The sequence below is a fragment of the Coregonus clupeaformis genome, chromosome 27, assembly GCF_020615455.1.
Source record: "Coregonus clupeaformis isolate EN_2021a chromosome 27, ASM2061545v1, whole genome shotgun sequence".
Taxonomy (NCBI): domain Eukaryota; kingdom Metazoa; phylum Chordata; class Actinopteri; order Salmoniformes; family Salmonidae; genus Coregonus; species Coregonus clupeaformis.
This window is the reverse complement of record NC_059218.1, coordinates 49538884-49566691: the sequence shown is the minus strand read 5'-3', so window position 1 is coordinate 49566691 and position 27808 is coordinate 49538884. Positions and strand designations below refer to the sequence as shown.

Here is a 27808-nt window from a genome sequence, read left to right as displayed (position 1 = left end):
AACACACACACACACACACACACATTGACACGGTCGACAGGTCTTTCGCGCTTCCATTGGCCAGTCACATCCTCTGAAAAATCAAGCATCACCTTATTGTTATCTTACTGAGATTAGGCCCTGCTTCCTGATGACTACTTCAGAGGTAAAGTAGTTAAAGGAGAATATAGCTTTTTTACAACCTAATCTCTATTTTTTATGTAAATGGCATGTTATAGAAGTGTCCAGACACTTTTTTTGCGATTTCATTTGTTTTTGAGAAACAACCAGCGAGTCACTTCCTCATCCTTGTTGTGCAATTCGGGGGCTCTGCAGAAAACACCCAAATATGTCCTTTTAATAATATAAAACATATATATGTGTACAACATCTAAAGACCTGCATCACTGTACTGAGAGCTTTTCTAAATCTAAAAGGACGTCTTTGGATGACACAATTGAAGTGTGTGTGTGTGTGTGTGTGTGTGTGTGTATGTGTGTGTGTGTGTCGTGTGTGTGTGTGTGTGTGACTGGTACAGTCAGTGGGAGGAGTTGCCCCTATCTGTCAGACTACATTTAGACAACAACCCCCCAAAAATGAAGGAAGACAAAAGAAGAAGAGGGGGCCAGAAGTTTAGCCTATTTAACTACAACCTGTTGGACTGTTTCCTGTTCCTCCTCTGTGACGGGACGGCCATGACTAGTGGGCGCACACAGGGAGCTCTGTAAGGTTGTGTTATCTCTGACCTGCAGCTTTAGCCCAACTGTCTCAGCTGCCAAAACACTCCCATTCAACATTGTGCTGAGTTCATCAAAGCTCTGCGGCCGCGGCCCAGAGCCACAGATCCCAGACAGGACAGGAAAGAGCAGGACAACCACCAGCAGTCAGTACCATCACTCTAGCTGGCCACAACGTCTGGGGACCTCCATGACAAGTCCTATCTCCCTGCCGGCCGCCTGTGCCTAGCTATCAACCTCCCACAGGTCACGACTACCAGGTCCCTCTACACACGTCCACCACCAGCCCCCATACTCCCACAACCCCAGCCCAGCCGAGGAGGCCCCAACCCACACCCTCTCCCCTGTCAAAGCTGTCACTTGACTTTCGCAACCAGCCCTCTTTTATCAGAAAACCTGAAGCCCCAGCAACTGACAATGGAGAAGAGCTGCCAAAGACTGACCCTTGTGTATATTTAGCGATGGCTTGCTTGGCAGGCACCCATCCGAACTGTCGACTTGTCAGACGCTCGTACTGTCACCATGTCCCCATTTGATTATGTTGTGAGGGGTTGCATGGGGCTTGGTTTTGTATTGTTCTTCTGCATGGTTCAGTACGGCTCTGAAATGAAGAGCTCAACTGTATCTGTTTCTCTCTAGCACAGAGTCCAAATGGATGTTAATCATAACAGAATATTTTGAATACTTAAATAGCCACTAGAATGTGGCAGAAGCACATAACAAACATAGGATAGGAATAGTGTGGCACAATATTTCTCTTAACAATTATCAAAGGACGCATTCATTAATATTATTATTCACCTCGGAACAGGTTAATGAACCAGAGTGATGTATCTTATTGTAATTCTCCTAGCTCCTAGCTCCTAACTCCTAACTCCAAGCTCCTAACTCCTAAGTAGCCTAGAGTCCTCATCATAAGGTGACAGCTCAGTAGGGTGAGTCAGAATTGTGCTTGTTACATGAGAATGTTATTCTGAAATATGGGGCAGAACATTAGCATAGGCCTACCTTTTGCTGTGCACATTATTGTACGTTGCCCAGATTGAATCAGATGTGTGTGAACATTGTGAAGGAGCATGATGCATGAAAGGCTTCCTCACTTACCTCCACTCCAGCATCGAACCTTAATACAATCAACCACACACAGTGCAGTGGTGCAAATGTTGAGCTTTACTCTTACATCTAAACTCATGGGCATAACGGCTCCTCTACAACAAGGCTTTTAATATGAACACGTTACAGGAAACACATTTTTACTGTTACCTCTGTGATGTCTTTGTTCTTGGTATTGCCTTGAAACATACTGCAGGTTGACTGGCATGTGGACAAGGGTTCAGATAATATTACATTCTCATCAACAGTCAGTTGGTAATGACCATTGAACACCTTGTACAAATGAAGTCTGTGCTAATGTCGATATTTAGTTATTTCTTCAGCGTAAAGTTGAACTATACACGATAGATGACACAGTCATTTAAGGATCACTTCAGTTGAATGGTACAGACCGGTTAGCAAGGGGTTTCAAATTGAACCTAATAGGTTTTTCAGTTGGAGTGTTTAAATGGTCTTTGCCAGGTTAATGGGATCTACAGTGGGAAGTCTGTGCTCGACATTAAAGCTGCATAGACGATTGCAGCGGCCGATGAGTCAAGTGTTGTTAACTTTTGACCTATTAGCCTGTCTGCAATCAACCGTCGGATACTCAGGTGAACTGGAACGCGCGCGGAATGTCTAAACATGCCATTTGAAGTTCTAATCGTGTAATGTATTCCTGCACGTACTTGGGGGGTGAAGCATTGTTTGTATTCTAATCATCTGTTTGTTTGGGTCATTGTCCATAATAATGGCATCTCCTCTGGCATACAGCTGACCTTGATATCCTGCATTATCATAGAGGATTAGCTAGTGAACCATCTTAACCAATGTCAGAGAGGCAGAATAAGTGGTGTTACCACATTTGGTAGATCTCATGGACGCTCTTAGCGAGCGAGTTAGCTATGGAAATGCTGCCGAGGCATTTCAGCGTTCTCACTGAACTGCAAAACTTCAATTATGTTCCTCCAAACAGTGCAAACCAAAAGACAAATACACACTGTCTGGCCTGGCACATATTCAGCCAACAAACATGTTACAGCCAAATGTTAAACATAACACAAGGTTTCTCTCTCTCATCTATGCTTTTGGAAATGTTTTCAGACACCCGACACAGACACATCTTTCGGATATCTTTGAGAAGAAACGTCTTGTTTATGAAGCCAAACACGTCTGTCTTGTTTTGCTGCTTGCTGCTGACCCGTGTTTGTTTAATTGTGTGTGTCTTGAAGTGGAAGGAAATGGGATTAGAGACACAAGAGGCCAAGTGTGTCGAGCGGAGTCGACGGACAAAGCGTTCCAAGAGTCCAGTCAGGATGTGACATATTTGGCAGAGCTCCCGTGAAGACGTGACATGACCAAGCAGGTGCACAGGTACTACAGCTAGAACACTTGTGCTTCCTTACCAACACTCTCCCTACTCTTTCCACTCCAGTCCCCACACCTCCCCCATAGCAAGCTCCTTCCCAGCACACACCACCAAGAACCCAACAGGTGCAGAAGTTCAAGTTTCAGCACTTTTTGGGGAGCAGCTTCAGAATAAATGCACAGCTTTAGTAAGGCTCCTTCTCTCTCTCTCCCTCTCTCTCTCTCTCTCTCTCTCTCTCTCTCTCTCTCTCTCTCTCTCTCTCTCTCTCTTCTCTCTGACGTGCTTTGCTGGGAACAAGCAGGGATGTTAATAACCAGCAAGGTACACTAATCTCTGATTGCAACATTTGGTTTACCTTAATCTGGAGGGACCGCTGTATTAAAGCAGGAATTATACTAATCAGTTCAAGGCCTCTTGCATATAAAACTTCCCATTAGGCTTAAAGTACAACAGCTTACCGCTCATTCGCTAGGAGGCCTACATCGGCCTCTCAATAAGGCCTGTCTCTAATTTGCAAGGTACAGAGTGAAAAGGGGAGGGGACAGAGCTGGAGAGAGGGACGTCAGTGGCAGGGTGGGCAGTGTGTGACAGTTGTCGGGGGATGGGTGGTGGTGGGTGGATGAAGCAGGAGGAGTGAGCCTAGTCGCCCTTCTCTCTCTCTCTCGCTCTCTCTGTCTCTCGCTCTCTTTCTCTCAATTCAATTCAATTTCAATTTAAGGGCTTTATTGGCATGGGAAATGTATGTTAACATTGCCAAAGCAAGTGAAGTAGATAGTAAACAAAAGTGAAATAAACAATAAATATTAACAGTAAACATTACACTCAGAAGTTCCAAAAGAATAAAGACATTTCAAATGTAATTTATGTCTATATACAGTGTTGTAACAATGTGCAAATAGTTAAAGTACAAATGGGAAAATAAATAAACATAAATATGGGTGGTATTTACAATGGTGTTTGTTCTTCACTGGTTGCCCTTTTCTTGTGACAACTCTCTCTCTGTCTCTCTGTCTCTGTCTCTGTCTCTCTCTCTCTCTCTCTCTCTCTCTCTCTCTCTCTCTCTCTCTCTCTCTCTCTCTCTCTCTCTCTCTCTCTCTCTCTCTCTCTCTCTCTCTCTCTCTCTCTCAATTCAATTCAATTCAATTTCAATTTCAATTTAAGGGCTTTATTGGCATGGGAAACGTGTGTTAACATTGCCAAAGCAAGTGAAGTAGATAGTAAACAAAAGTGAAATAAACAATAAATATTAACAGTAAACATTACACTCAGAAGTTTCAAAAGAATAAAGACATTTCAAATGTCATATTATGTATATATACAGTGTTGTAACAATGTGCAAATAGTTAAAGTACAAATGGGAAAATAAATAAACATAAATATGGGTTGTATTTACAATGGTGTTTGTTCTTCACTGGTTGCCCTTTTCTTGTGGCAACAGGTCACACATCTTGCAGCTGTGATGGCACACTGTGGTTTTTCACCCAGTAGATAAGGGAGTTTATTAAAATTAAAATCTCTCTCTCTCTCTCTCTCTCAATTTCAATTTAAGGGGCTTTATTGGTATGGGAAACATAAAAAATTTACAGTAAACATCTCTTTCTTTCTTTCTCTCTCTCTCTCTCTCTCTCTCTCTCTCTCTCTCTCTCTCTCTCTCTCTCTCTCTCTCTCTCTCTCTCTCTCTCTCTCTCTCTCTCTCTCTCTCTCTCTCTCTCTCTCTCTCTCTCTCTCTCAAAGTCTAAGAATGTGGAAACACAAAGCCAGCTTTGAGGAATCCACTGCATCATAGCATGTGTTCATCCCCCTTGGCAGTTTTTCCTCCCTCACTTCCTCTCTCTCCCTCTGTCCATCTCTATCTCGCTCGTTCTCTCTGTTCATCTGACTCTCTCTTTCCTGCTCTCTTTCTCTCTTACTCTCTCTCTCTTCCGTACATGTGCAAATACAGACACGCACGCACACATGCACACACACACACTTCCGACTCACCCCCAACCCCGGCCACCCCGCTGACCCCATTCCTGTGCCCCTGATCTCTAGAGGTGAGCGATGAATAACAAAACTACAAATGTTTTCCACAAGGAAGAACAGAAAACAAGAACACAGCTGAGTACAAAGCAGTCTTTGTTATCTTTAAATCAGAAGGTATGATAGGTTGATCGGCCATACAGCTGTAATCCCACTGTACCTCTTACCACCTGACAGGAAGCCTTTATTTGGCATGCAGGGTGCAGGTTAGTAGAACTGCCTGGTGTGTGTGTGTGTGTGTTTGCGTCTGTGCGCCTGTCTGTGTGCGTGTGCCCCTATGCTTGCGTGTGGGAGGGGGTTAGGGTAGGGGGGTGGGTGGGGGGGTGGGGGGGGGGGGGGGGGGGTTTGGTTAGACCCATCTCGGCCAGACCCAAAGGTTTGTGGCGTTGATTTTTCTGAACCCTGCAAACTATAAATCCGACTGATTACTCTGCACTCTTTTGCTTGACTGAGCCTTTACAATCAGACGTCCCTGTTAACAATAAGCCCCTGATGAATCAAACATCTATGGCATTAGTTTCACCTAGCTGCCTCTTTCCCATGCACCGCACTCTCTTTGTCAGACCTTGTTTGATGAGAAAAACTACTGACACTTGGTGCACCTATTGATAAACAATTCTGTAATGAGGGGCCAAAAAAGCCAAATATAACTCTGTGGAGGAAGCTGGGGAGGGAAACAGAATACTAGGGCAGAGAAGAGCTCTTGGGTTTAGGGTGGATTTTGGTGTGGATTTTTTTAGGAAAATATATAATTGGATAAGTCTCAGTATTATTTCACCAAAATATTTGTGACAATATTTTGAAATATATTCAAAGACCCATTGACACTTTATAGGTAAAAACTATAATGTTTTTGTTGAGCACTGAAATGCAACAAGTACGTTTTTTATGGAAATGATCTGAGAAAATGAAAATATGTATCTATTTCCAGAACATTAATAGTTATTGCTAAAGCATTCCACCTTAAAAAAAAGCATCAGGCCAGACAATAAACCCTAATATCCATGGACCATGTCATCGCTGGCAGAGGATCAAATGTAAATTTACTGTGACACTGTTTGGAATACAAACACCTATTTGTTAGGATAGAGCTAAACCAACAGGTGAGAGGGAAATAGGGAGAGAGGGAGGGAGGGAGGGAGGGAGGGAGGGAGGGGGGGGGGAGAGAGAGAGAGAGAGAGAGAGAGAGAGAGAGAGAGAGAGAGAGAGAGAGAGAGAGAGAGAGAGAGAGAGAGAGAGAGAGAGAGAGAGAGAGGTGGGGGTCAGCAAGAGAGAGGGGAGGGGGGAGTGGAAGTGAGTGAGAGAGTAAGAGGGAGAGAGAGAAAGAGAGAGGGTGGTGAGTTAGAGAGAGAGTGAGTGAGTTGGAGAGAAAAGAGAGATGAACATAGGGGTGAGAAAAGGTTTGAGCCACACACCACTCACCTGTATTTGGAAACAACTTTGCAAAACAAGTGTTGGGACAACTGATAAGCCCCAATGTCAAATATCAGGTCAGGTCATTGGCAATGGTTAACCTTTAGCAGATGGTATGGAGATTATAAAAAGGCTAACTTTATTGTTATGTTTTATTAAATGGATCGTAGTTGATGTACTTTAATGCTCTGACAACAGATATAATATGCACTAAATGAAAGCATAAAGGCCACATGCACAGAATACAGACAACCATTTTCATAAAGGAGACACTTCTATTTTTCTGTCATTACACATCAAACAAAAAAAAAGAGTCTTTGAATTCCTGGTATTTTGTTACACCCACCTATTTATTCAGTACCTCACCGTTGTGAATATAAGGGACAAAAGAAGTCAAAGTTAATAGTGACTGGCTGGAACAAAATACTTAAATCAATAGGTTGACAGTTCATCTGCTCGTCGTTGAACCATTACCTGGGAGACCTACACCTCCTGCTGTGGCTGAGCTTTGAACCAGATTTGCCAGCGCCTCTCTCTGTCTACTCCGACGGAACAAGGCGAAGACTCAAACACACACATATCGGTCTGTGTGTCTCCACCTCTCATTACCCTGTGTGTGTGTGTGTGTGTGTGTGTGTGTGTGTGTGTGTGTGTGTGTGTGTGTGTGTGTGTGTGTGTGTGTGTGTGTGTGTGTGTGTGTGTGTGCGTGCGTGCGTGCGTGCGTTTGTATTTATTTGTGTGTGTTTTACCAAAGACAATCTTGCCTGTTTAGAATAGAGCATTATACATAGCCAGTCCATTATTAACAACATAATTAAGTAGTGAGGATTTAAGAGCTTAAACACTTAAACTCAAATTGTGGTGTTTCAGGAATAAATGCATTACAAATTGTGATATTTTTATTCATGCATGTCTTTATTATTGTGACTTTGTTATACAGTATGGTTGTTTGAGTGTGAACGGAATGACTGGGCATATATTCTCAATCTGGGGTAATCTGTCATCTGTAATCCCACCTCCACCTGTCTCTACATTTAGCCGGGTTTATTTCCAGAGCAGAGAGATTAATCAATCTGATTTTCCTGTGATTAGTAAACTACACTGAACAAAAATATAAACGCAACATGTAAAGTATTGGTCCCATGTTTCATGAGCTGAAATAAAATATCCCACAAATTTTACATACGCACAAAAAGCGTATTTCTCTAAAAGTTTGTGCACAAATTTGTTTACATCCCTGCTAGTGGGCATTTCTCCTTTGCCAAGATAATCCATCCACCTGACAGGTATGACATATCAAGAAGCTGATAAAACAGCATTATCATTACACAGGTGCACCTTGTGCTGGGGACAATAAAAGGCCACTCTAAAATGTGTTTACAATGCCACAGATGTCTCAAGTTTTGAGGGAGCGTATAATTGGCATGCTGACTACAGGAATGTCCACCAGAGCTGTTACCAGAGAATTGAATTATAATTTCTTTACCATAAGCCACCTCCAACGTCAGACCATGTATATGACGTCGTGTGGGCATTGTGAACAGAGTGCCCCATGGTGGCAGTGCAGTTATTATATGGGCAGGCATAAGCTACGGACAACGAACACAATTGCATTTTATTGAGGGCAATTTGAATGCACAAAAATACCGTGACGAAATCCTGAGGCCCATTTTTTTTTTTTAAGTATCTGTGACCAACAGATGGATATCTGTATACCCAGTCATGTGAAATCCATAGATTAGGGCCTAATGAATGTATTTCAATTGACTGATTTCCTCATACTGTAACTCAGTAAAATCAATGAAATTGTTCAATGTTGCGCTTATATTTTATATTTATATAAATTTTCAGTATAGATTATGTTACTCATTTCAATTTATTTACATTTTAGTCATTTCGCAGACGCTCTTATCCAGAGCGACTCACAGTTAGTGAGTGCATACATTTTCATACTGGCCCCCCGTGGGAATCGAACCCACAACCCTGGCGTTGCAAGCGCCATGCTCTACCAACTGAGCTACACGGGGCCCAACTTAATTGGGCATTACACATATTTAGATTAGGGACATGTTTATATGTTGACAGGAAAGAAGAAAATCTGGATTAGTTCATCTACAGTAGAAAAAGAGGGATTATTGTGGGAGAGACTATTCAAACAGGGAGACCTGGCTGGACAAAAACACCTCAAAGCCCTTCCACCTTCTCTCCCTAGTCCCTGTATTGTCCCACTGAGTTTACAACCCCAGTCAGACTAACAGACAAAACAGTGGTAGCGGACTTGACATAGCAGTCAGTAGAAATGAAGTAAAGGGAGGGACCAGGCGCAGGGGAAATCAAAAATGGGTGGGCACAATGGGAATGATCCTAGGCAACAGATGACGGGTATTATCCTATCAACCTGCTGTTAGCGTTACACCACCACCGCCCTCCCTTCTTCCTCTCTCCCTCTATCCCTCCTCTCTTCTTTTTCAGTGACCAGGAGGTTGCCTAGAGTCCACTGCCTTCCCCTAGCTATAAAACAGCCCAATAATGGGACAGGCAGTGTGGGGGTTGAAGGTGTTTAGAATAGAAACCTCAACTCGGAAGAAGAGAGAAGAGACCATTAGGATGCTACTATAGGAGTTACCTCAGCAGAAGGTTTCCCTTTACTCACTGCCTGCAAATCAGCATTTTCACTGGACAATAGGCTCAGCAGTGGCCCCATGATTGCTTCTTTTCAAATGGTAATGGGAATCCTAGCTCCTCTGCCAGGTTTTTCCTTAGCAAGAGGACAAATTACAGTTTACTAGGCGAGCACAGAAGAAAAATAAAATGGAGAAAAAAAATCTGAGCTGAATATCTTTTTTCGGCCCTCTTCTTTTTTTTCTATTTTTTACAAACTGACATGTAAATTACCCTTTAAGTGCTCCACTCCAGGGCTCTGATCATCTCCTAATTGTCGCAGTCAATTGTGGCCAACAGTCTCTTCAATCCCAGGCGCTTTGACAACAAGCACCAGGATCAAAGAGGAATCAACTCCCTTCAATTTCTCTCTATTTATGGTAGTGCCAAAAAGACTGCAGTGAGAGGTGAGAGTGAGAGGGCACCGCACCACCGCTTTACAGGTGGAATCCCGAGAGAGAGAGAGAGAGACGAGAGAGAGAGAGAGAGAGAGGAGAGAGAGGAAATTATCACATCACAATAGTCATTTGTTCATTATAGTTGTATAACCCTGATATTTGACAGTGCTCCTGTATTGTTGTCTTCCATATACAGGACAAAGAGACAGCAGTCACCCACAGTTACATCTGATAACAAGCTTGACTCACATATTCGTACAGTTTGTATTGTGTGACAGAGTATCGTAATAGCAAATGTAATTTGTTATTGACGAAGGTGAAACAGGAGTAAATTTACACCTTTATGTCCCTAAACTGTTTAGGTGTACCAGTGTAGGAGAAACCATTGCAGGTGTACCTGTTAACTGTGAACACCCTTTACCTACCTGGTGGTGACCAGCAGCTTCACTGTGATTATTATTTCTGTGAGGATGAAAATAAATCACAACAACGTTAAGATAAACAGTGTTACAGCTCTACTATTTTACATCCTGGTCATTTGAGAGTCAAAGTAACCCCCCCTCCCCCCCTCCGAACCATATACATTACAGCGTGATGAACTCTGATTCTTGGTAGATATCCAACCTGATAATTGTCCTACCATAATTCCATTACATAAACAGTGGCTGGTAGTTGTGGGGGGGAGGAATTACATATAATTTTCTGCATTGTTACTTCAGCCTCATCAAATGTAGTTTATTGGGTTTTTCTCCATGACATATTACCCTTGCTATGCACCAGGTTAGTGTAAATTAACAGACTGTATGGAAATTGTTGAGCGAGAGAGAGACAGAGAGAGGTGTAAGTGAGCGACCGGGAGAGGTGCTGTGTGGCTCAGTTGGTAGAGCACAGTGCTTGCAATGCCAGGAATGTGTGTTCGATTCCTGGTCCACCCATATGTAGAATGTATGCACGCATGACTGTAAGTTGCTTTGGATAAAAGCGTATGTTAAATAGCATACAATGAGGGAAATAAGTATTTGACCCCCTCTCAATCAGAAAGATTTCTGGCTCCCAGGTGTCTTTTATACAGGTAACGAGCTGAGATTAGGAGCACAATCTTAAATCTCAGCTTGTTAGCTGTATAAAAGACACCTGTCCACAGAAGCAATCAATCAATCAGATTCCAAACTCTCCACCATGGCCAAGACCAAAGAGCTCTCCAAGGATGTCAGGGACAAGATTATAGACCTACACAAGGGTGGAATGGGCTACAAGACCATCGCCAAGCAGCTTGGTGAGAAGGTGACAACAGTTGGTGCGATTATTCGCAAATGGAAGAAACACAAAAGAACTGTCAATCTCCCTCGGCCTGGGGCTCCATGCAAGATCTCACCTCGTGGAGTTGCAATGATCATGAGAACGGTGAGGAATCAGCCCAGAACTACATGGGAGGATCTTGTCAATGATCTCAAGGCAGCTGGGACCATAGTCACCAAGAAAACAATTGGTAACACACTACGCCGTGAAGGACTGAAATCCTGCAGCACCCGCAAGGTCCCCCTGCTCAAGAAAGCACATATACAGGCCCGTCTGAATTTTGCCAATGAACATCTGAATGATTCAGAGGAGAACTGGGTGAAAGTGTTGTGGTCAGATGAGACCAAAATCGAGCTCTTTGGCATCAACTCAACTCGCAGTGTTTGGAGGAGCCATCCCCACCGTCAAACATGGAGGTGGAAACATTATGCTTTGGGGGTGTTTTTCTGCAACGGGGACAGGACAACTTCACCGCATCAAAGGGACGATGGACGGGGCCATGTACCGTCATATCTTGGGTGAGAACCTCCTTCCCTCAGCCAGGGCATTGAAAATGAGTCGTGGATGGGTATTCTAGCATGACAATGACCCAAAACACACGGCCAAGGCAACAAAGGAGTGGCTCAAGAAGAAGCACATTAAGGTCCTGGAGTGGCCTAGCCAGTCTCCAGACCTTAATCCCATAGAACATCTGTGGAGGGAGCTGAAGGTTTGAGTTGCCAAACGTCAGCCTCGAAACCTTAATGACTTGGAGAAGATCTGCAAAGAGGAGTGGGACAAAATCCTTCCTGAGATGTGTGCAAACCTGGTGGCCAACTACAAGAAACGTCTGACCTCTGTGACTGCCAACAAGGGATTTGCCACCAAGTACTAAGTCATGTTTTTCAGAGGGGTCAAATACTTATTTCCCTCATTAAAATGCAAATCAATTCATAACATTTTTGACATGCGTTTTTCTGGATTTTTGTTGTTGTTATTCTGTCTCTCACTGTTCAAATAAACCTACCATTAAAATTATAGACTGATCATGTCTTTGTCAGTGGGCAAACGTACAAAATCAGCAGGGGATCAAATACTTTTTTCCCTCACTGTATATTACAGAGAGAGAGAATAGACATGGTTTGGTTTGAGGATATAAGTTAGTTATATTAATTATATTTCTATGTCCTAAGAGGAAGTAGCTAGCGTCATATATGGAAGCAGACATTAAAAGACTGATATGCAAATGTGTGTAGAGATTAGAGATACAACAATTATTCAAATTTTTGATTAATAATGCATCATAGCCACTCTCATTTATTAATTCCAGGGAACGATAAGTCATCTTTCGAGTCGAGAGTGAAATACATTTTCCTGTTTTCCTGAGCAGCTTACCTTTTATTTTTAACAGACTTTGGGTGAAAGAGGACTAACTTTTGTCCATCCCAAATATTAATGGACTATGTTTTCTGTCTTTATCCCTTCTGGGTATATATGCTTCACAAAAAGGGAATATCAAAATATTAAAACAGAAATGCTGGTCTTTCTGAGTCCCTCACAGCCTCCCTCCACCAATCTGTTACTATTCTGGCCACTGGGGACCTGACCTCTTTCCACAGGAAAGATACAAAGTAAAGCAGAACATATGATCTGTCTCTTATTTGAGCTGCTCAAATTAATAAGTTGTCATTTGCAGTCTCAGATAGAGTCACCATGCACTTACTCTGTTGATTTTAACAAGAGCAACCAACAGAAGAAAAATCAATACGTTTCTGATGTAAGCTTTTTGTTTCTAAGCAATATGTTCTGTTACTTTGCGATCTCTCTCTCTCCTCTCTCTCTCTCTCGTTCTCTCTCTCTCTCGTTCTCTCTCTCTCTCTCTCTCTCTCTCTCTCTCTCTCTCTCTCACTTTCTTTTATATACACTGAGAAACATCTGAAGGGTTTTTGAGAACAGCACAAGCAAAGGAGTAGTGCTTGTTTGCCTGTGAGGCCTGTAGCGAATGTAAACTAAATTCATTTTGCGTGTTTGAGACTACTCCTCGAAGATCACACACACACGATCGCCTCTGTTCTCTAATTGTCCACCAATCTCTCATGTTCTTTACTCTGTACACTGCGAGCAATGGCGGAGCATAAAATGGCATAACATCTACAGCTATCTACAGCAGTGGGATCAAAATATTACAGAACGGGTCCCATAGAGAGATCTACAGCCAATGTTCTTGTTGTCATTGTAGCATAGGGAGAGAGAGGGAGAGTTACAAACAAACTAGAGGGATAGATGTGATCTGGGAAAGATGCTTTGTATCACACCATTATCATTTAGGCACTTATACATTGTATTGTATACCGAACATCTTTAGAAGGCTGTCAACTGTATGTTTAGACATACTGTATACTCACCATCGTTGTAAGAAGCTGTCAGCTGTATATAGGATATAAGTAGTCATACTTTGTGTAAGACATTGAATTATCTTTAACATAAATCTTACTTAACATAATGTATCATATATCATACTTGCGGTCGGTGAAATGATTCAGGGGAGACATTAAAACAGTGAAATGTAGAGCAGCTTTGGGGTATGTTCTCATGTACAGGAAATGACAGAGTCCTGTTCTCCTCCTCCTCCTCCTCCTCTCATCCCCCTCTCCCCTCGCTCTCTTATTTAGTTTGGGGATTCCATTAGATTCTTTCCCCACCACCACCTGTGCATTCTCCTCCTCCTCCTAAGTTTTAGTACATTTCCAGGGAGCAATCCCATCATGATAGCTGCTCCTTTCCCAGCACAGAACAGCAGTCCTGCAGGGAGTTGGAATCCAAAGATAGCTGTGTTTCCATGTGGCTGTATGGGGAGGACAACAGAAATTCTATATCTTTGGAAAATATAATAATTTGTGGCTGGTTTGTAATCATACAATAGACTATGGATTTGTGTAATTTCTGTACTTTTACCTGACAAGTTAACTTGTCGATGTGTTATGGTCAGATAAAACATCTTATTATTATACAAAGAAAATGTGTATTATGCTTATGATAAAGTTATAGCATGTGAGAAGTAACATCTGGTACCTGATATAATCATGAATAGTACAGACTTTTTGTAATCCTTACTTTAAAAAATATATAAATGCACTGTATTTTAATGCTACAATCCTTGTACCTGACAGGTGTGTAAACCAGGTGACTGGTTGAATAACTACCAGGTTAAATACCAGGATCATTACTGATTCCCCTGTGTATTCTGTACAGCAACACTATGTTATAAACCATAGGCCTATACTGCTTCTGTGGTGAATAGGATATAAGCTATACAGTTTTATTGTTGCACCATACCATCATTTAAATGTCAACCTAGTTAAAATTGACACAGCCTATATGTATTTACTGCTTCATAAAAGGGTCATATTTGATTCCTTGCTAAATGCATAAGTAATGATAAAACTGACAAAGGGCATATATTTGCTGTATTGATATAATTCATACCAGCAAACACGGAACGTAAAAATAAAGATACTCGCTTTCTAGAGCCACCAGAGTGTGTTGTGCTTCCTCTCAATTAAATTAACAGATTCATTAACCCTAAGGTCCCCCTATAGGTCAACTATCGTCAGTAATCCCTTTTCACGCTGTATGTTTGTATAAAATATTCAAGCTGAAAGCAAGGAGCGGTGTCACTCAGAGCGCGCGGGGATGAATGAGCAGGGCCACTGCTACAGTTGTGGAGCGGCAGCACAGGGGGATTTGGCAAGTCAGACAGAGACCCTGCACTTGCTTGACATACATTCAGTGCGCACTTAAAATGAATGACTTTGGGTCTTTATCTGGCATGCAATTGTAGGCTATTATTTGCTGTCAGTCGGAAGCGAATCACACGCCTACGCCAGTTTTCATCTCACACACACATGCTGTACATAACATTAACACACAAAGCAGAGAACTCCGTGGAGCTGGAAAACTTCAGTTAGGAGTAGCCTACTTACCAGCTGCAGTAAAGCGTGGTCCCCTTCCTCAAGTCTGTAACGCACTTTCACCTGCGTGCGACCAATAACAGCTGCATAAATGACAACAAAGTTATTTTGTCCATAACTAGCTAATGAAAATAAAACAGTGCAATTTAAATATAGTAGTAGGCTATAAATAAATACAATCCTGGACGAGTAATAATAAACATAATAATCATACTATTACAAATAAAAATAATATGAATATTCTTAATAATAATAATAATAATAATAATAATAATAATAATAATAATAATAATAATTAATACAATTATACATAATGAATTCACATTAATTGAAGATAAAAACCTTAAAATATACTCTAATAGCAATCTCTTTTCAGCTGTGTTGTCAATATCGACCGCCTTTTGGAACATTTAATGCCAGATGTTGAGCACCTTTTCCTCTCGAGCTGTGCTTCTGAGTTCTCTGGAATCTGATTGGCTTTGGACAAAGGCATCAAACAGTCGAGACTCTTGATTGATGATTTAATTATCCATATAGTTGATAACTGCATAAGGACAGGACAGAAAATATAATACTTTATTTACATAACCAATCACAGCGTTGCAAAGGTGGAGCCTCCCTCTCCGTCTATAGCGAGAGACAGACAGAAATCGAAACAGCAGCATCACAAGGAAATACATAAATACATCTTATAGAGAAACATTAATTGGAGTAATAATCATGTCATATAGTTGCAATAGAGTGAAACATTTATTTCGATATAACCTTGAATAACACCTGTGAAAAAAATTATTAAAGTATACACTTTAAGTCTTTCAATCCTGGTCAGAGTGATGAGAGCACATACACTTTGTTTAAAACACACAGGGATAACTTCAACTGAAGTACCTGTATGCACATAACCACCTGGCACGTGCGAGATGCACCTCAATATACACATCTCTGTCGCTCTAGTAGGTGCATGGGGCATGCGCCGTTATACATGCTCCACTCATAGTCGTTATTACGATAGTAAAAATAAACGCACGTCCATAGAGGAGGCAAACAAATAAACGTTTACAAACATAAAACATTAACAACCCAAACCTCTTATGCTCACTTCCTTAACACTCTGCAACCCTTCTATTTTCATCCCTGGTATGTGTGAGAGTCAGTCAAACTTGCAACGCTATCATTTTGGTCATTTTCCCCCCTTTCAGTTGTGGTCATGTGGGTTGAATATGATAGTGTTCCAACTTTTCTTCTTCCGGATAATATTCTTGCTTCTTCGGCTGCTATATACATGGTAGTCATAGTCCGACAGTCACAGTTCATTTCACTCGGATCAAACAGCCTGGGAGAGAAAAAAAAACGTATCACGTTTAGCAAAAGATGCTCACGTTTGGTCCTGCTCAATTATCCCCTCCCGTGAAGATAGGTGGCGCGTGTCCCAGGGTTGGTTCTCTCCTCTCCTCTGTTTTACAGAAAAGAAAAAGAAAAAATGTCATTAGAAGAGGCGTAACACGTCAGTCCGTCCCCAGGTTTGTTTCCTGGAGTGTCTGAAAGAGATCAGTCCTAACCTGCCCTAGCAGGAATAACGGTCCTTCCGAACCACTATTTCTAAGGCTTTATTATCGTTGCAAGGATCCCTGCACATTTCTCTCCACAATTGCTTACTGCTGCAGTCTTGTGTTATCACTACAACCGAACTCAACCGAAAAGATACTACTATACGAAATCAGGTATGTGTCCATTTCTTTACCTCGACTAATAACCTTTATGCAATAGGTAATTTATCATTTTTGAGATTGCGACTTAGAGCTTTTATAGGGGCTTTGGTGCTATAGTATTGCGTTCACTTTAAACTTTATCTACCTGCACAGGTGGATGAGGTAGAGGTGCGCTTTAAGTATCTAGTTTGCAGTGCGTTCCAACAGTGCGTTCCAACAGAGAAGATGCAGTTTTGTAGAATTTGATGAAAAGCCTACACTTCCAGCCGAAAAACCATGAAAAAAATATATAACAAGCCCGGTCTTATTCAGTTTTGGATTCACTTTCACGGAGCCATGCAGGCACCCTTTTGTATACACCTCGTTTTTGTTAGTGTCTTTCTGTATCCTTTGGTTTCGAGAGTAGAAGTTGTCTGTCTCACAATATGGTCAATATTCGCTTTTCATATCAACGTAATTTACATTATTTTGTTCAGATAGCTATAACATGTTTCATATCCTTTCTGGATAATTGTTTTTTGTTGACACATCATTTTGTTATATTTGTTAGTGTTTGTGTGTTTATTTGTTTTTCCTGTCATGGGTCGTTCCCCATAGTAAAATAATCCAATGGCAGAATTTAACCCACTCATTTTGCACGATTAGTCCATTGAAAGCATGAATGTTTTCATGTTTTGTCTGTTTTGACTTATTCATTTATGTACGTTTTTCTGCATGATAGGCCTAAAACGTAAAATATGCATGCTATCTAAAATTAATCTTAAATTAACAAATTTAGTAATTTTCGTAAATTAATAGTGGAGGACTGTCAGGTAAAAACATTTAGGCCTACATATTTCACAACATAGCTTTTTGTATCATCTTTATTTTTTATTGTCTTGTGTTGTAAGTGATATAGGCCTAGCGGAGTGAAACTGCTCTTTTTTCAGCCTTCTGATATTTAAATTTGACACAAAGCCTATCGTTGATCTCATGACTTTAACATTGCCTGTTTCATAATCAATATAGGTTACTCTCAATTAACAATGTAGGTTAAAAAAACATAAACCCAGAGAAATCAATGTAGGCCTACTGTTTGCAATATACGAGGTCTTTTTTTAATATATCAAAGCAGAACATAACATGAAAACAGCACAAACGTAAGAAAAGGAGCAATGGTAAAACTTTTCTTATTTTAATTAACACAATGTAAAACGCATGCTTAACCCAGCACGGCCAGTCCTTGTGAATTATGCCTCATATTGAAGGTGTAACTCCCTGTCTCCCCCTTTCTCTGCCTCCTCTCCTTCCCCGTCGTCAATGTTCCTTCCACTTACCATCATCCCGATCACTGGCATTATACAGATCAACAATACATTGATCGAGCCCCTTATCGCACATTAGCATAGGTATGAAATGATTTTTTTTGTATATTAGTTGGGTTTTCTATTATTTTCAGTTGTATTTGGTGCCTGATATTTAAACGGGTTCTCCCAGTCAGTCCAGTGTACCCACATTGTTGCTGCCTGTGTTTGGTTGTTAGATATTGAGCCTGCGTGCTGCTGCTGCTGCTGATTCAAGGAGTCGAGTCCATGCGAGCTGCCATCTGATCCACTCTTATCAATGAAGCACGAGATCATGGCGGATGGCCCCAGGTGTAAGAGGCGAAAACAAGCCAATCCAAGAAGGAAAAACGGTAAGAAAACACATGAAAATAACAAACTGTCATTTGCGAAATATGTTTGTTTTGGATCTAAAGCTGTAATGTTGTCACTGTGACTGTAGTTCAGAGGGGCTGGCTGCGAATTGGCAAATGCGTGTTCTGTTCTGCTCTCGTCTCATAGGAAATAAAGGGACACTTCTAACTGGGAAAGAATGCGTAATGTGCCCGTATTGTAGTACTGTACTGTCTATCCTTCATTGTGAAATAAGGAGCACAACATCTTTGCTCATTTCGTAATTTTTACAGAGACGCTTTGACGGAAGTTGTAATAAGTTGAGTGTTTATCGTTGAGCGAAAAGACTGAGTAGCAGTGGGAGGAATTTCAGAAAGTTGCCCTGCCCATATAACGGTTCAGTCGCGAAGTCCCTTATTTCCCAATGGGACAAACCCGTTAGATGAGGACTGATTTTATTTGCAGTTCTGTAGTTGACGTACCTGTAGATTTAGTTGTTTGAGCATTTTTTTCAGCAAGTGTTTGTTCCTTATGGTGCACTTTGCTTAGACTCTCACACTTCTGAGTATTTTATGACATTAATGTAATTCATTTTTATATGTCTAAACGTTATTGGTATGTTTAGTTCTCGCGTTGTACCCAAATGATTTGTTACGTGTGATCTACTTTCTCTCGAAGCATAGTCCCATTTTAGTAGGGAATGATTAGCGTCCCACACCGTTGGCAACTGACAAGAAAATGAAACAGAACATGAGTGGACAAGTCGCTGTGAACAGGCTGCAATAGCTTAGTTTACTAATTTATTATAAACAAATAAGATGGCATGTGCGCTAAGATGGTGATATTGACCGGTGGTGTGTCTCGTGTCATTTATTTTATTATTAGCAATATGAAATGTTTGTGTGGAGCAAATAGCGGTGAAGGATACGTTTGTCAATCTATTGTCAAATGTTTGTCCACCCACCGAACTGTGTTACATGCTAGAGTTATTGAGCCATGTCGTGGACGGATTTTCGTAGGGAATATACGTTTGTCCCTTTCCCCTTTGTAGCCTGTAGACTACAATACACCCGGTGCACAAGTAAATCCAGCATCACCACATGTCTGTGTCCCGAGATCTTTTCTTACACGGGAATGTTGTTGTACAAAGTGGCCTTATCAAATGCGCATACATTTTGCGTATACTTGTGAAATGTCTCCCTTTATGTGGCTCGTTTCCTTATTAAATGTTGTGTATTGATTTCGTACAATCAATACAAGGAGAGTCATTGATGCTTACAAGTGTAGCTTCAAGCTTGTTGTTGTTCTGAATAACAAAAGATAGGAGTGAAAGTAGGTTCCCCTTTTCACTGTAGTTTTTAGGAGATTAAGAATGTTCTGGCCTCTTTTCTTGCCTCTGAGCATCAGTTCCGACCTGTTCTAGTAAACAAAAGTTTGGATTACTTTAAACACTCCATTCAAGTAAGTTATTTCTGACAAACACACACCTGATGATTGATATTTGCATTTGTCAGAAACAAAAATCCCTTCAAATTCCCTCCATGCAACAGCAGCAAGCAGCAAGCAACTTCACACACTATCAATGCAAAATAATTAGCATGTTATTTTAGTAGCTTCCCCCTCAGTGCCAATGTGGTGTGCAGTGTGCACATATTATAGGCTGACTGAGCAAGTAGAAATTCGACATACTTGATTCTATCATATTTTTTGAATATGCCATCATGATCACGGAGTTGTCCCCCTATTTACATTTTCTCTTCATGAGATGCCTTCAATAGCTCTCTCCCTTTGGGAATGTTGTGGTTGAGCTATTCAGACAGAGTGGATTTTATTTTCTCCCCTGGATGCATGGAGAGATGTCATAGGAGCTGAGCTTGTGTGTCTGGCCCATAGATAACACCACTATATAAATGATGATCCTTATCAGGCCGATAGCCTATATACTGAGATTACTTGAATGCAGTAAACAAGATAAAACATTTTTTTATTTTTTATTGACCATCAATTGAAATATTTTTAATATTGATAGATTGATGATATAAATGATTTATTTAGGATATTGGGTAGAAAAATAAATGATTTTATGCATGACAGCTTGTCATGTTTTCCAGAAGACATTTATCTGTAGTTATAGAATATTTTTGAGTAGGATTTCAACATTTTGATTCATATTTATAGATAATTCTAAAGCCAGTATTCTGACCTTAGCGTGAGATTCTGGAATTCCAGGTTAAATTATTCAGATTAGGTTATTTGGTCACATTATAGTAGGTAATAATGTTTTTTCTAGCCATGCATGGTGTATTTGGCTTCACTGTTTGTTGATAACACACCTTTGGCGTGTGATTCTATAGGCCCACATATGATACTATATATACCTATCACATCCAAAGCTAAAGAGTGTAAAGTCACTCTCACAGTTCGGTGCAACTTGATATTGGCAACCCTGCAGTTTGTTGCAGTTTTCTCTCTGCCTGCATACCCAGGTGTTGCAAGTCAGACCCAGCTGTGGGGGTCTACCTCGCTGTGTGTTTGTAAGTACAGCTGGCAAAGTGCTCCACAAACCTTTTCCCTTGTAACTTGATTAATCAACCAATGCTGTTAAAAATGAGTACTTTTGAATGGCACACTTTCAGTTTCCACACTTTTATTGCTCTCTCGGTATGGGTAAAGAGAAATGCACTATGGGAATGACATACAGTGGTACTGATCAGTATCTCTCGCGCATCTATTTTGTTTACGTTCAACTCTGGAGTAATGTTGGAGTTGTGTGTGTTATGTGTTTTTGCCTGTATTGGGTGTGCCATTTTATGAGGTGGTACATAAAATGATCCCACTTTTTCAGGAGAAGTTTAAAATGTAAAGGTAGCAATTCTGTTTTCCCAAAGGTCTGTTTTTCTGATATTTCCTGTAATACAATACAAAGACCTGTACATTTTCAATCAACAGAAAGCCTCTCCATAGATGTTCCCATGCTCCAGAATATATTGATTACATAATTGAAGGTATAAAAAAAGAAGAAGCTGTCCAGCTTCTCTCTCTGTCTCTCTCTCTCTGGCTCCAATAGTTTAATACAATGCTGTGAATGTGACTATAAAAGCCTGTGTGCATTCACGCTATAGATATAAAGGAGTCCTACTAATTCTTTAGCCTCAGCCCTGCTTTCAGCCCAAACAATGGCAGATTCCTTCCAGTCTAAACATTTTGTCCATCTCTATTATTCATTTGCTTTTAAGGTGCATTTGCTCCCCGGTCGAAGAGAATCTCCCCTTCCCTTCCCTTCCCTTTTCTTTCTTCCCTTTTCACAAATTCCTCCTCTTCCCAAGGTAGGCACTATTTTGTTGCTGTCACAGGGAAAAGGAGGGCAGGTTCGCTAGCGCTCACGGACAATTGATTGTCAGTCGTAATGTGTTTCATTTACATGTTTATAACGTCAATAGTGCTGGGGCGTCCACTGTACCATTCATGCTGCCATTCCCACAAGGGTGCAATTGTCTAAGCAGCCAAAGCTAGTCACCTTTTCTGATGGCTTTTTCACTCGCTCAAAAATGGAAAGGGTGATGTTGCCGTGGTGCATCAGTGTTTAGAAAATGATTATTTTGTTTAAGCAAGTGAAATAATTACTGCAGATATTACGAGCCAGCAAGAAATAATCTCCCTTCGGCAGGGGGCTGCACTGTTCGCATGGCAGCATTGACAGTGGTGAGGCATGTGGTGTCCAGATAGACTCACAGAGAACAGGGTTTTTAGAAAAGCTATTTCATATGATGAGATATTATTAGATTGTTTACTTTAGACTCATAGACTGATGGTATCTGGTAATGATAGATACAGCATGTTGAGGATGTGTGTTTTTGTGCACTGTTCCAAAACAACATCCTGATCCTGATTTCTGGTATGTTGTAATGCGAGACCTTTGTTGCCCTTTTCACCCTTTTCAAGCAGATACAGTTTGGTTGATGCATCACTGTAGTTTGATGTTTTTCATTTTTTATCAAACAGGGGTCATCATAAGCTAAATATATCCATCTGCTCAGAGTACTACAATCGGACGTACACCACTGAACACACGGGATCTCTCTACCTGTTCGATTTCAGAACTTCCAGAATAATTAAAAAACCCATATGCATTCCATTTCCTGTGTGGTGACTTTCGACTTAGTAAATGTTTTAGTCCATTCAAAACTACATAGATGTTTGTATTACCTCCTTAATATCACATTCAGCCACAAACCCATTTTGTGTTTGCTGTGACAAACCAGATTCAAGCCAGTATCAGATGATTATGAATCTGACGGAACACTAATCACCATCTCCACAGTCGGACAACGATACCTAACTTTATCCCAAAACAGTTAGTCAGTTTTTTCTTAAAATTCTTTCCCATTATATTTTTTTGTTTTGGGTTCTATTTTTTTTTCTCCCTCTCTGGCTTGTGAAGATATTTTCGCCTAACGGGGAGAACACACAGGCACCGTTTGCTGAACCCCTGACACCACGGTCTTTGGAATGCCTTAGGTATGATTTCACTTTCGCTCACATCAATGCTGACCTGAATGTCTTTCATATCTGATCCGCCGTGTCTCTCCCAGTAAACATCCCCCGAGGGGAGAACAAAGAAAGGAGCTCTTCTTCTTCTTAATCACAATTCAGCCCTTTCACCGCCAGCAGGCTACATTTGCATTCAGCATCAGAAAGGCCGAGATGAAAAGGGGAAAAAGGAGAGCAAGAGAGGGGAGCAAAAGCAAAAAAAAAGAAGAAGCAAAAAAAGGCAGAAGGGTGGGTGGTGAGCAAAATAACGTAGGTGTTTGTGGCTGTTTGTTGGGCGTCCCCTGGTTACTAGCCTAATATAGCTCCTACTCTACCGGGGTAGGCCTGGCCCTCCTGACAGTCAGATAGTGTTACGAGATGGCATGCCTGTACTATTCATGGACACTCACTCTCACAAAAAAAAAAAATAGTAAATGTGTCTGAGACGGATCAGATTCTAACTTAAGAAGTCTATACTAGCTAGGAGCAGGTGTGTTTAGACACAATGGCTTTTTTTGTGTGTGTTTTTTTCTTCCATTTTGAAAAAAGAAATGGGGAGCGACGCAGTGCTTATGTCTTCATAAGACTGTTATTTGTCAAATTGCATTCTCACATGATATTGTAGGGATTCCTTGTGGATGTGTGTTTGTATGTCACTAGAAGAACAGGTGTGTCAGAGGTCAATAGGAGAGACTATTTCTGGAGTTGATGCATTGTGATCTCTCAAAGTATCATGTTAGTTGATACACTATGCTGGGTTTACTGGGAAAAGTTTAGTAGTTGTGTTATGAGATGAAAATAAAAATCAATTCAAACAGTGTTGCCATTTTTGTTTATTTTTACTATATAGCTCAGTACTCTCTCTACTTTAAGATTAGATTCCCCCCCCCTAGAAATCTGAACTAAAGATTAACTGCATGCCTCCACTCTTCTCTTAAGTTGGTTGGCAAGATATCTTTATTGTGTAGTGAGATCTATTTCTTCTCTCTCTCAATCAGACTAAAGAATCATGTATGCAAATCCATTGCCAAGCTAAGAAAAGGGGGGATGCTTCAGCCTACAACTTTAAATGCATCATGTGATATGAATTCCAGATTCTTTTTTTTTCCTTTTCAACCAGAACTTTTTGTTAAGAAAAAAAAGGATTATCAGTACACCTTCCCCCCTTCCCAAACTGGCCGGGATTTAGACAGATTTACTTCAGCAAACACCTTTGGACACTGGGGGAAAGTAGGAGTCTGTTTGCAAAAGAAGTCTTTTGTTCCGAGAGGTGCAGGGATAATGCTTTACTAGGCAGGCGTGATATTAACCCATGCTTCGATGCCAGGGAAAGTGGTTAACTCTTTGTGAACACACTCTTTACTTGGCCAATTCAGATTTCTGCTCTTCTCATGAATGGAACATTTTCTCATCTCTGTTGAAAACTTTCCCTCTCTCCCTTCCGATGACTTCTTCTTATTTCAGTTTTCCAAAGTAAAGAGTTGAATGTGACTCCAAAGTCAGGACAGCCTGTTCCATGTTCTGCTCTGTATTGCTTGTGGAAAAGCTGCCAGATCTTGGATAGGGGACTCGCTTGGCTTTATAGAATACCCAACCCATCATTATAGCTGAAATTCCTTCGCTCTGCAATAGCTTGAGCTCTAGTTGCTGTTCTGCTGTCCATGTCTTCTGTGCTACTGCTGAGGACCACAGAATGTAAGTAGTACTGCTGAGTTTCTTGCGTCATCAGTGACTAAAAAAATGCATGAATCATAACCAATGAGAAGGCAGTCCTCAAGCCCCTTGGCTTAATATGTTGATTTAATGTCTCAATATTCATAATGCTTAAAGCGAATAGACATTTGAATAGACAAAGCGATAATGTTTTGATGAGGCTTAAGTCTTAAGTTTGACTTGTTTTGAGACCCGGTTCACTTTATCCACCTCTAATTCTTTGTCCTGTGCTGGATCATATCATGCTATATTTGGTTTTGTGTGTGTTGTCAGTAGTTCAGGTTGTGTGTGTGTGTGAGGACTTTAGCGACTCACGGGTGTGAAAGATTGAATGATGGAGGAGAAGTGACAGAATTAAAGGTGTTTGCGGCGCCTGTTCCGCCGTGACTCGTCCTCTAAGCCTGTCTCTGTCACCGTCCTCTTGTGATTTGACAGTTCATATCCACTCCCCTGTAAGGTGATGTACGCCTGAACTATGTCACGGAACTCACACACAAGTGAAGTTGGAACATATTCAGTCGAATGTCTTTCTTTCTTTCTTTCTTTCTTTCTTTCTTTCTTTCTTTCTTTCTTTCTTTCTTTCTTTCTTTCTTTCTTTCTTTCTTTCTTTCTTTCTTTCTTTCTTTCTTTCTTTCTTTCTTTCTTTCTTTCTCTTCTTTCGTTCGTTGGCTCTTTTTCTTTTTTTCTGTGTGTGATACGGACACAAGGCAAACACTGAAATTGAAACTTCAGTGGACTGGCAAATAATTGCATGCATTTGGACTTTTCATTTATATGTGTACTTTCTTATCCTAAGCCCACAATGTTTTATGCATTGGGTAAGAAAAATACATTTTAGAAAAATATCATGCCTCATTTGACATTTTCTCAAGTGAAAATGCAAAGTCTTTATTCAGCCCATCCATTCGGTTCCCATCCCGCTGTTTGCACACATCTAGTTGTTTACAATGGCTTGCGTTTGATTTTCAAAATGTTCCACGTGTCAACTTTCCTATTTGCAAGGTACACTTGGTATGACTCACGACAGGTTGCATAGTAGGTGTGAAGTAACATTTAGATTTCTTAATGAAACAAATGGCAAGTTTAAAGGCACTCTATTTTGTACATATAATCTTCAAAATGACACTTCTAGAATATTTCATTATGATATATTGCATGTGACTTACAGTCGGCATAATACACAGGAACTCGTAGGCTGACAGTTCTAGCAATACACCGTCTGTGCTTCAAGAAAAATACAATGTAAATCACAATGTAAATCTCCCATCCTTCAAGATGATTAGAATTGCTGATTTTCCTCTTACAATATGCATCTGTATTTTCCTCATGAGTGAGTAAGTATAGAGTCCACATGCATGACATTTGTGGCTGCTCCACATCCCCCATAGCCTAAACAGCATGTATTCCGCAAGTTCAATAATGACTGTATTATGGCCTATAGAAATATTGGTGTGCTAGTGGTAATAACTAAGAGTATAGCACTCTATAATGCTGTCGGGGATGGGGAGGAGTCTACTAAAAAGCTAAAAAGGAAGGTAGCAACACTAGTTGTGAGGAAAATAAAAGGCCCTTTATCTCATTAGATGGCTTTTGATGGGGTTGGTAAGGTATGAATGGCACTGTATTTCTCTGTCTAACCAGACACATGCACGCACGCACGCACGCAAATGAACACGCACACGAACACACACACACACACTCTTTGATGTATGTTTGATTGTCGGGTGAAAGAGCACTTCTGGCAAGGTCATGGACACATGGGACAATCAATAAGAGATTGTTAGATTAAGGTATCATGACATTTGGAAATGTAAGACTTTTTCACATATGAGTCAATGCATTTTACACTGTTATACTATTACCCTTAATAAGACCTAATAGAACATGTTGCCTCATTCCAGGTCATTTCCTTTCATGTGTTTGAATCATGTAGAAGCCAAGTCACCTAGAGAGATTTTCTCCTTTCCTACCTTTGCCTGGTTGAAATGGAGAAGGTCATGTCTGTCTTGATTAAGGACGTACTGGGTCCGCGTTGAATATTATGCAAGTAAACTGTGCCACTGTTATTTCTATACAATTGCAGTTGATTGCTGTGCAGATTCAGTCATTTGTAGCACTCCATTTTTGTCACTTTAAACGCTTTCATCTTATCGTTTGATCAAATGAGCTCTTAACCGAATGTTGCAGCAATAGAGGAAATTGTATGAAATTACATTTCCCCTTGTTATTCAAACATACATTTAACCTTTGGTAAAAGTGAGCCAAGGAGAGAAAGAAAAAAGAAAGCACACACCTCCCCTTTAAATGTCATCGGTAGTAAGGACATGTGTAAAGATAGTGTGTGAACCAGTCTGGCCTTGTAAAAACTCAGAGGTGAATTCTCGTGTTAATAGGTTCTGACTGGCGATGGAGCCCCCGCTGAACGGCCTGCGTCCCACCGCTGTCAAACACCAATGTCAAACAAACACCTCCTCAGGTAGCTGGAGGATAATCACACCGACAGGCCTGTCCTCAGCCTTTCTGACACACAGGACCAGAGCCATGGGGTGGCGGCAGGGGCAGGGGAAAAGGGCTGGGGTTGAGGGCTAGGGTATAATGCTGGGGTATGGGTAGAGGGCTAAGGTTAGGGTTGGGGCTAGGGTTGGGGCTGGGTTAGGGGTAGAGGGTTTGGGCAGGGGTAGAGGGCTAAGGTTAGGGTTGGGGCTGGGGCTGGGGTTGGGGCTGGGGCTGGGTTAGGGGTAGAGGGTTTGGGCAGGGGTAGAGGGCTAAGGTTAGGGTTGGGGCTGGGGCTGGGGTTGGGGCTGAGGCTGGGACTAGTTGTGGCTAAGAAAAGGCCTGGGCTGACTCGGTGCCTAGACTACCCTAGCCTCTACCTGCTCTATCACTGACTGTTTACACTCTGTGAGGCCAGGCTAGACCCCAGCCATCAGTAATTACGGGCTACTCCCTGCTTTCCTACCCAAGGGAAGATTCACTCTTATCACTCCAGCGTCTTGCTCCAACATTCCTGAGATAAATTCTCCATCACTTTGTTATTCTTACTACTTAGGGGTATTAGAATTAGCATGCCCATCAAAGCAGACCCTGTACTTTCCTTCTCTCCACGGCCATATCAGTGGTCGTACATTACGCCCGGGATGCGCCATTGGCAGCAGCATAGTTTAATAATGTACAGGCAGAGTCGTATCGAACTGAGCCACTGACATCAAAGGGAGTCAGGATGATGAAGTAATGTAAATATATGGCTGGCAGCGCGACAGTTAGGTTAGAGCCACACAGGT

The 27808-nt window shown here is 41.2% G+C and overlaps 1 protein-coding gene across 5 annotated transcripts in view; it reads left to right on the top strand.

The window, feature by feature from the left end:
- Positions 1–16366: 16366 nt before the first annotated feature.
- The window catches only part of zeb2b (zinc finger E-box binding homeobox 2b), a 76806-nt gene continuing 65364 nt past the window's right edge, over positions 16367–27808 (top strand). For all 5 annotated transcript variants that reach the window (XM_041851649.2, XM_041851647.2, XM_041851646.2 and 2 more), the window contains exons 1-2: positions 16367–16641; positions 18152–18304. In XM_041851649.2, coding sequence (XP_041707583.1) covers positions 18232–18304 — 73 coding nt within the window. In that variant the 5' untranslated portion in view covers positions 16367–16641; positions 18152–18231. The remainder of the gene's footprint in view (positions 16642–18151; positions 18305–27808) is intronic.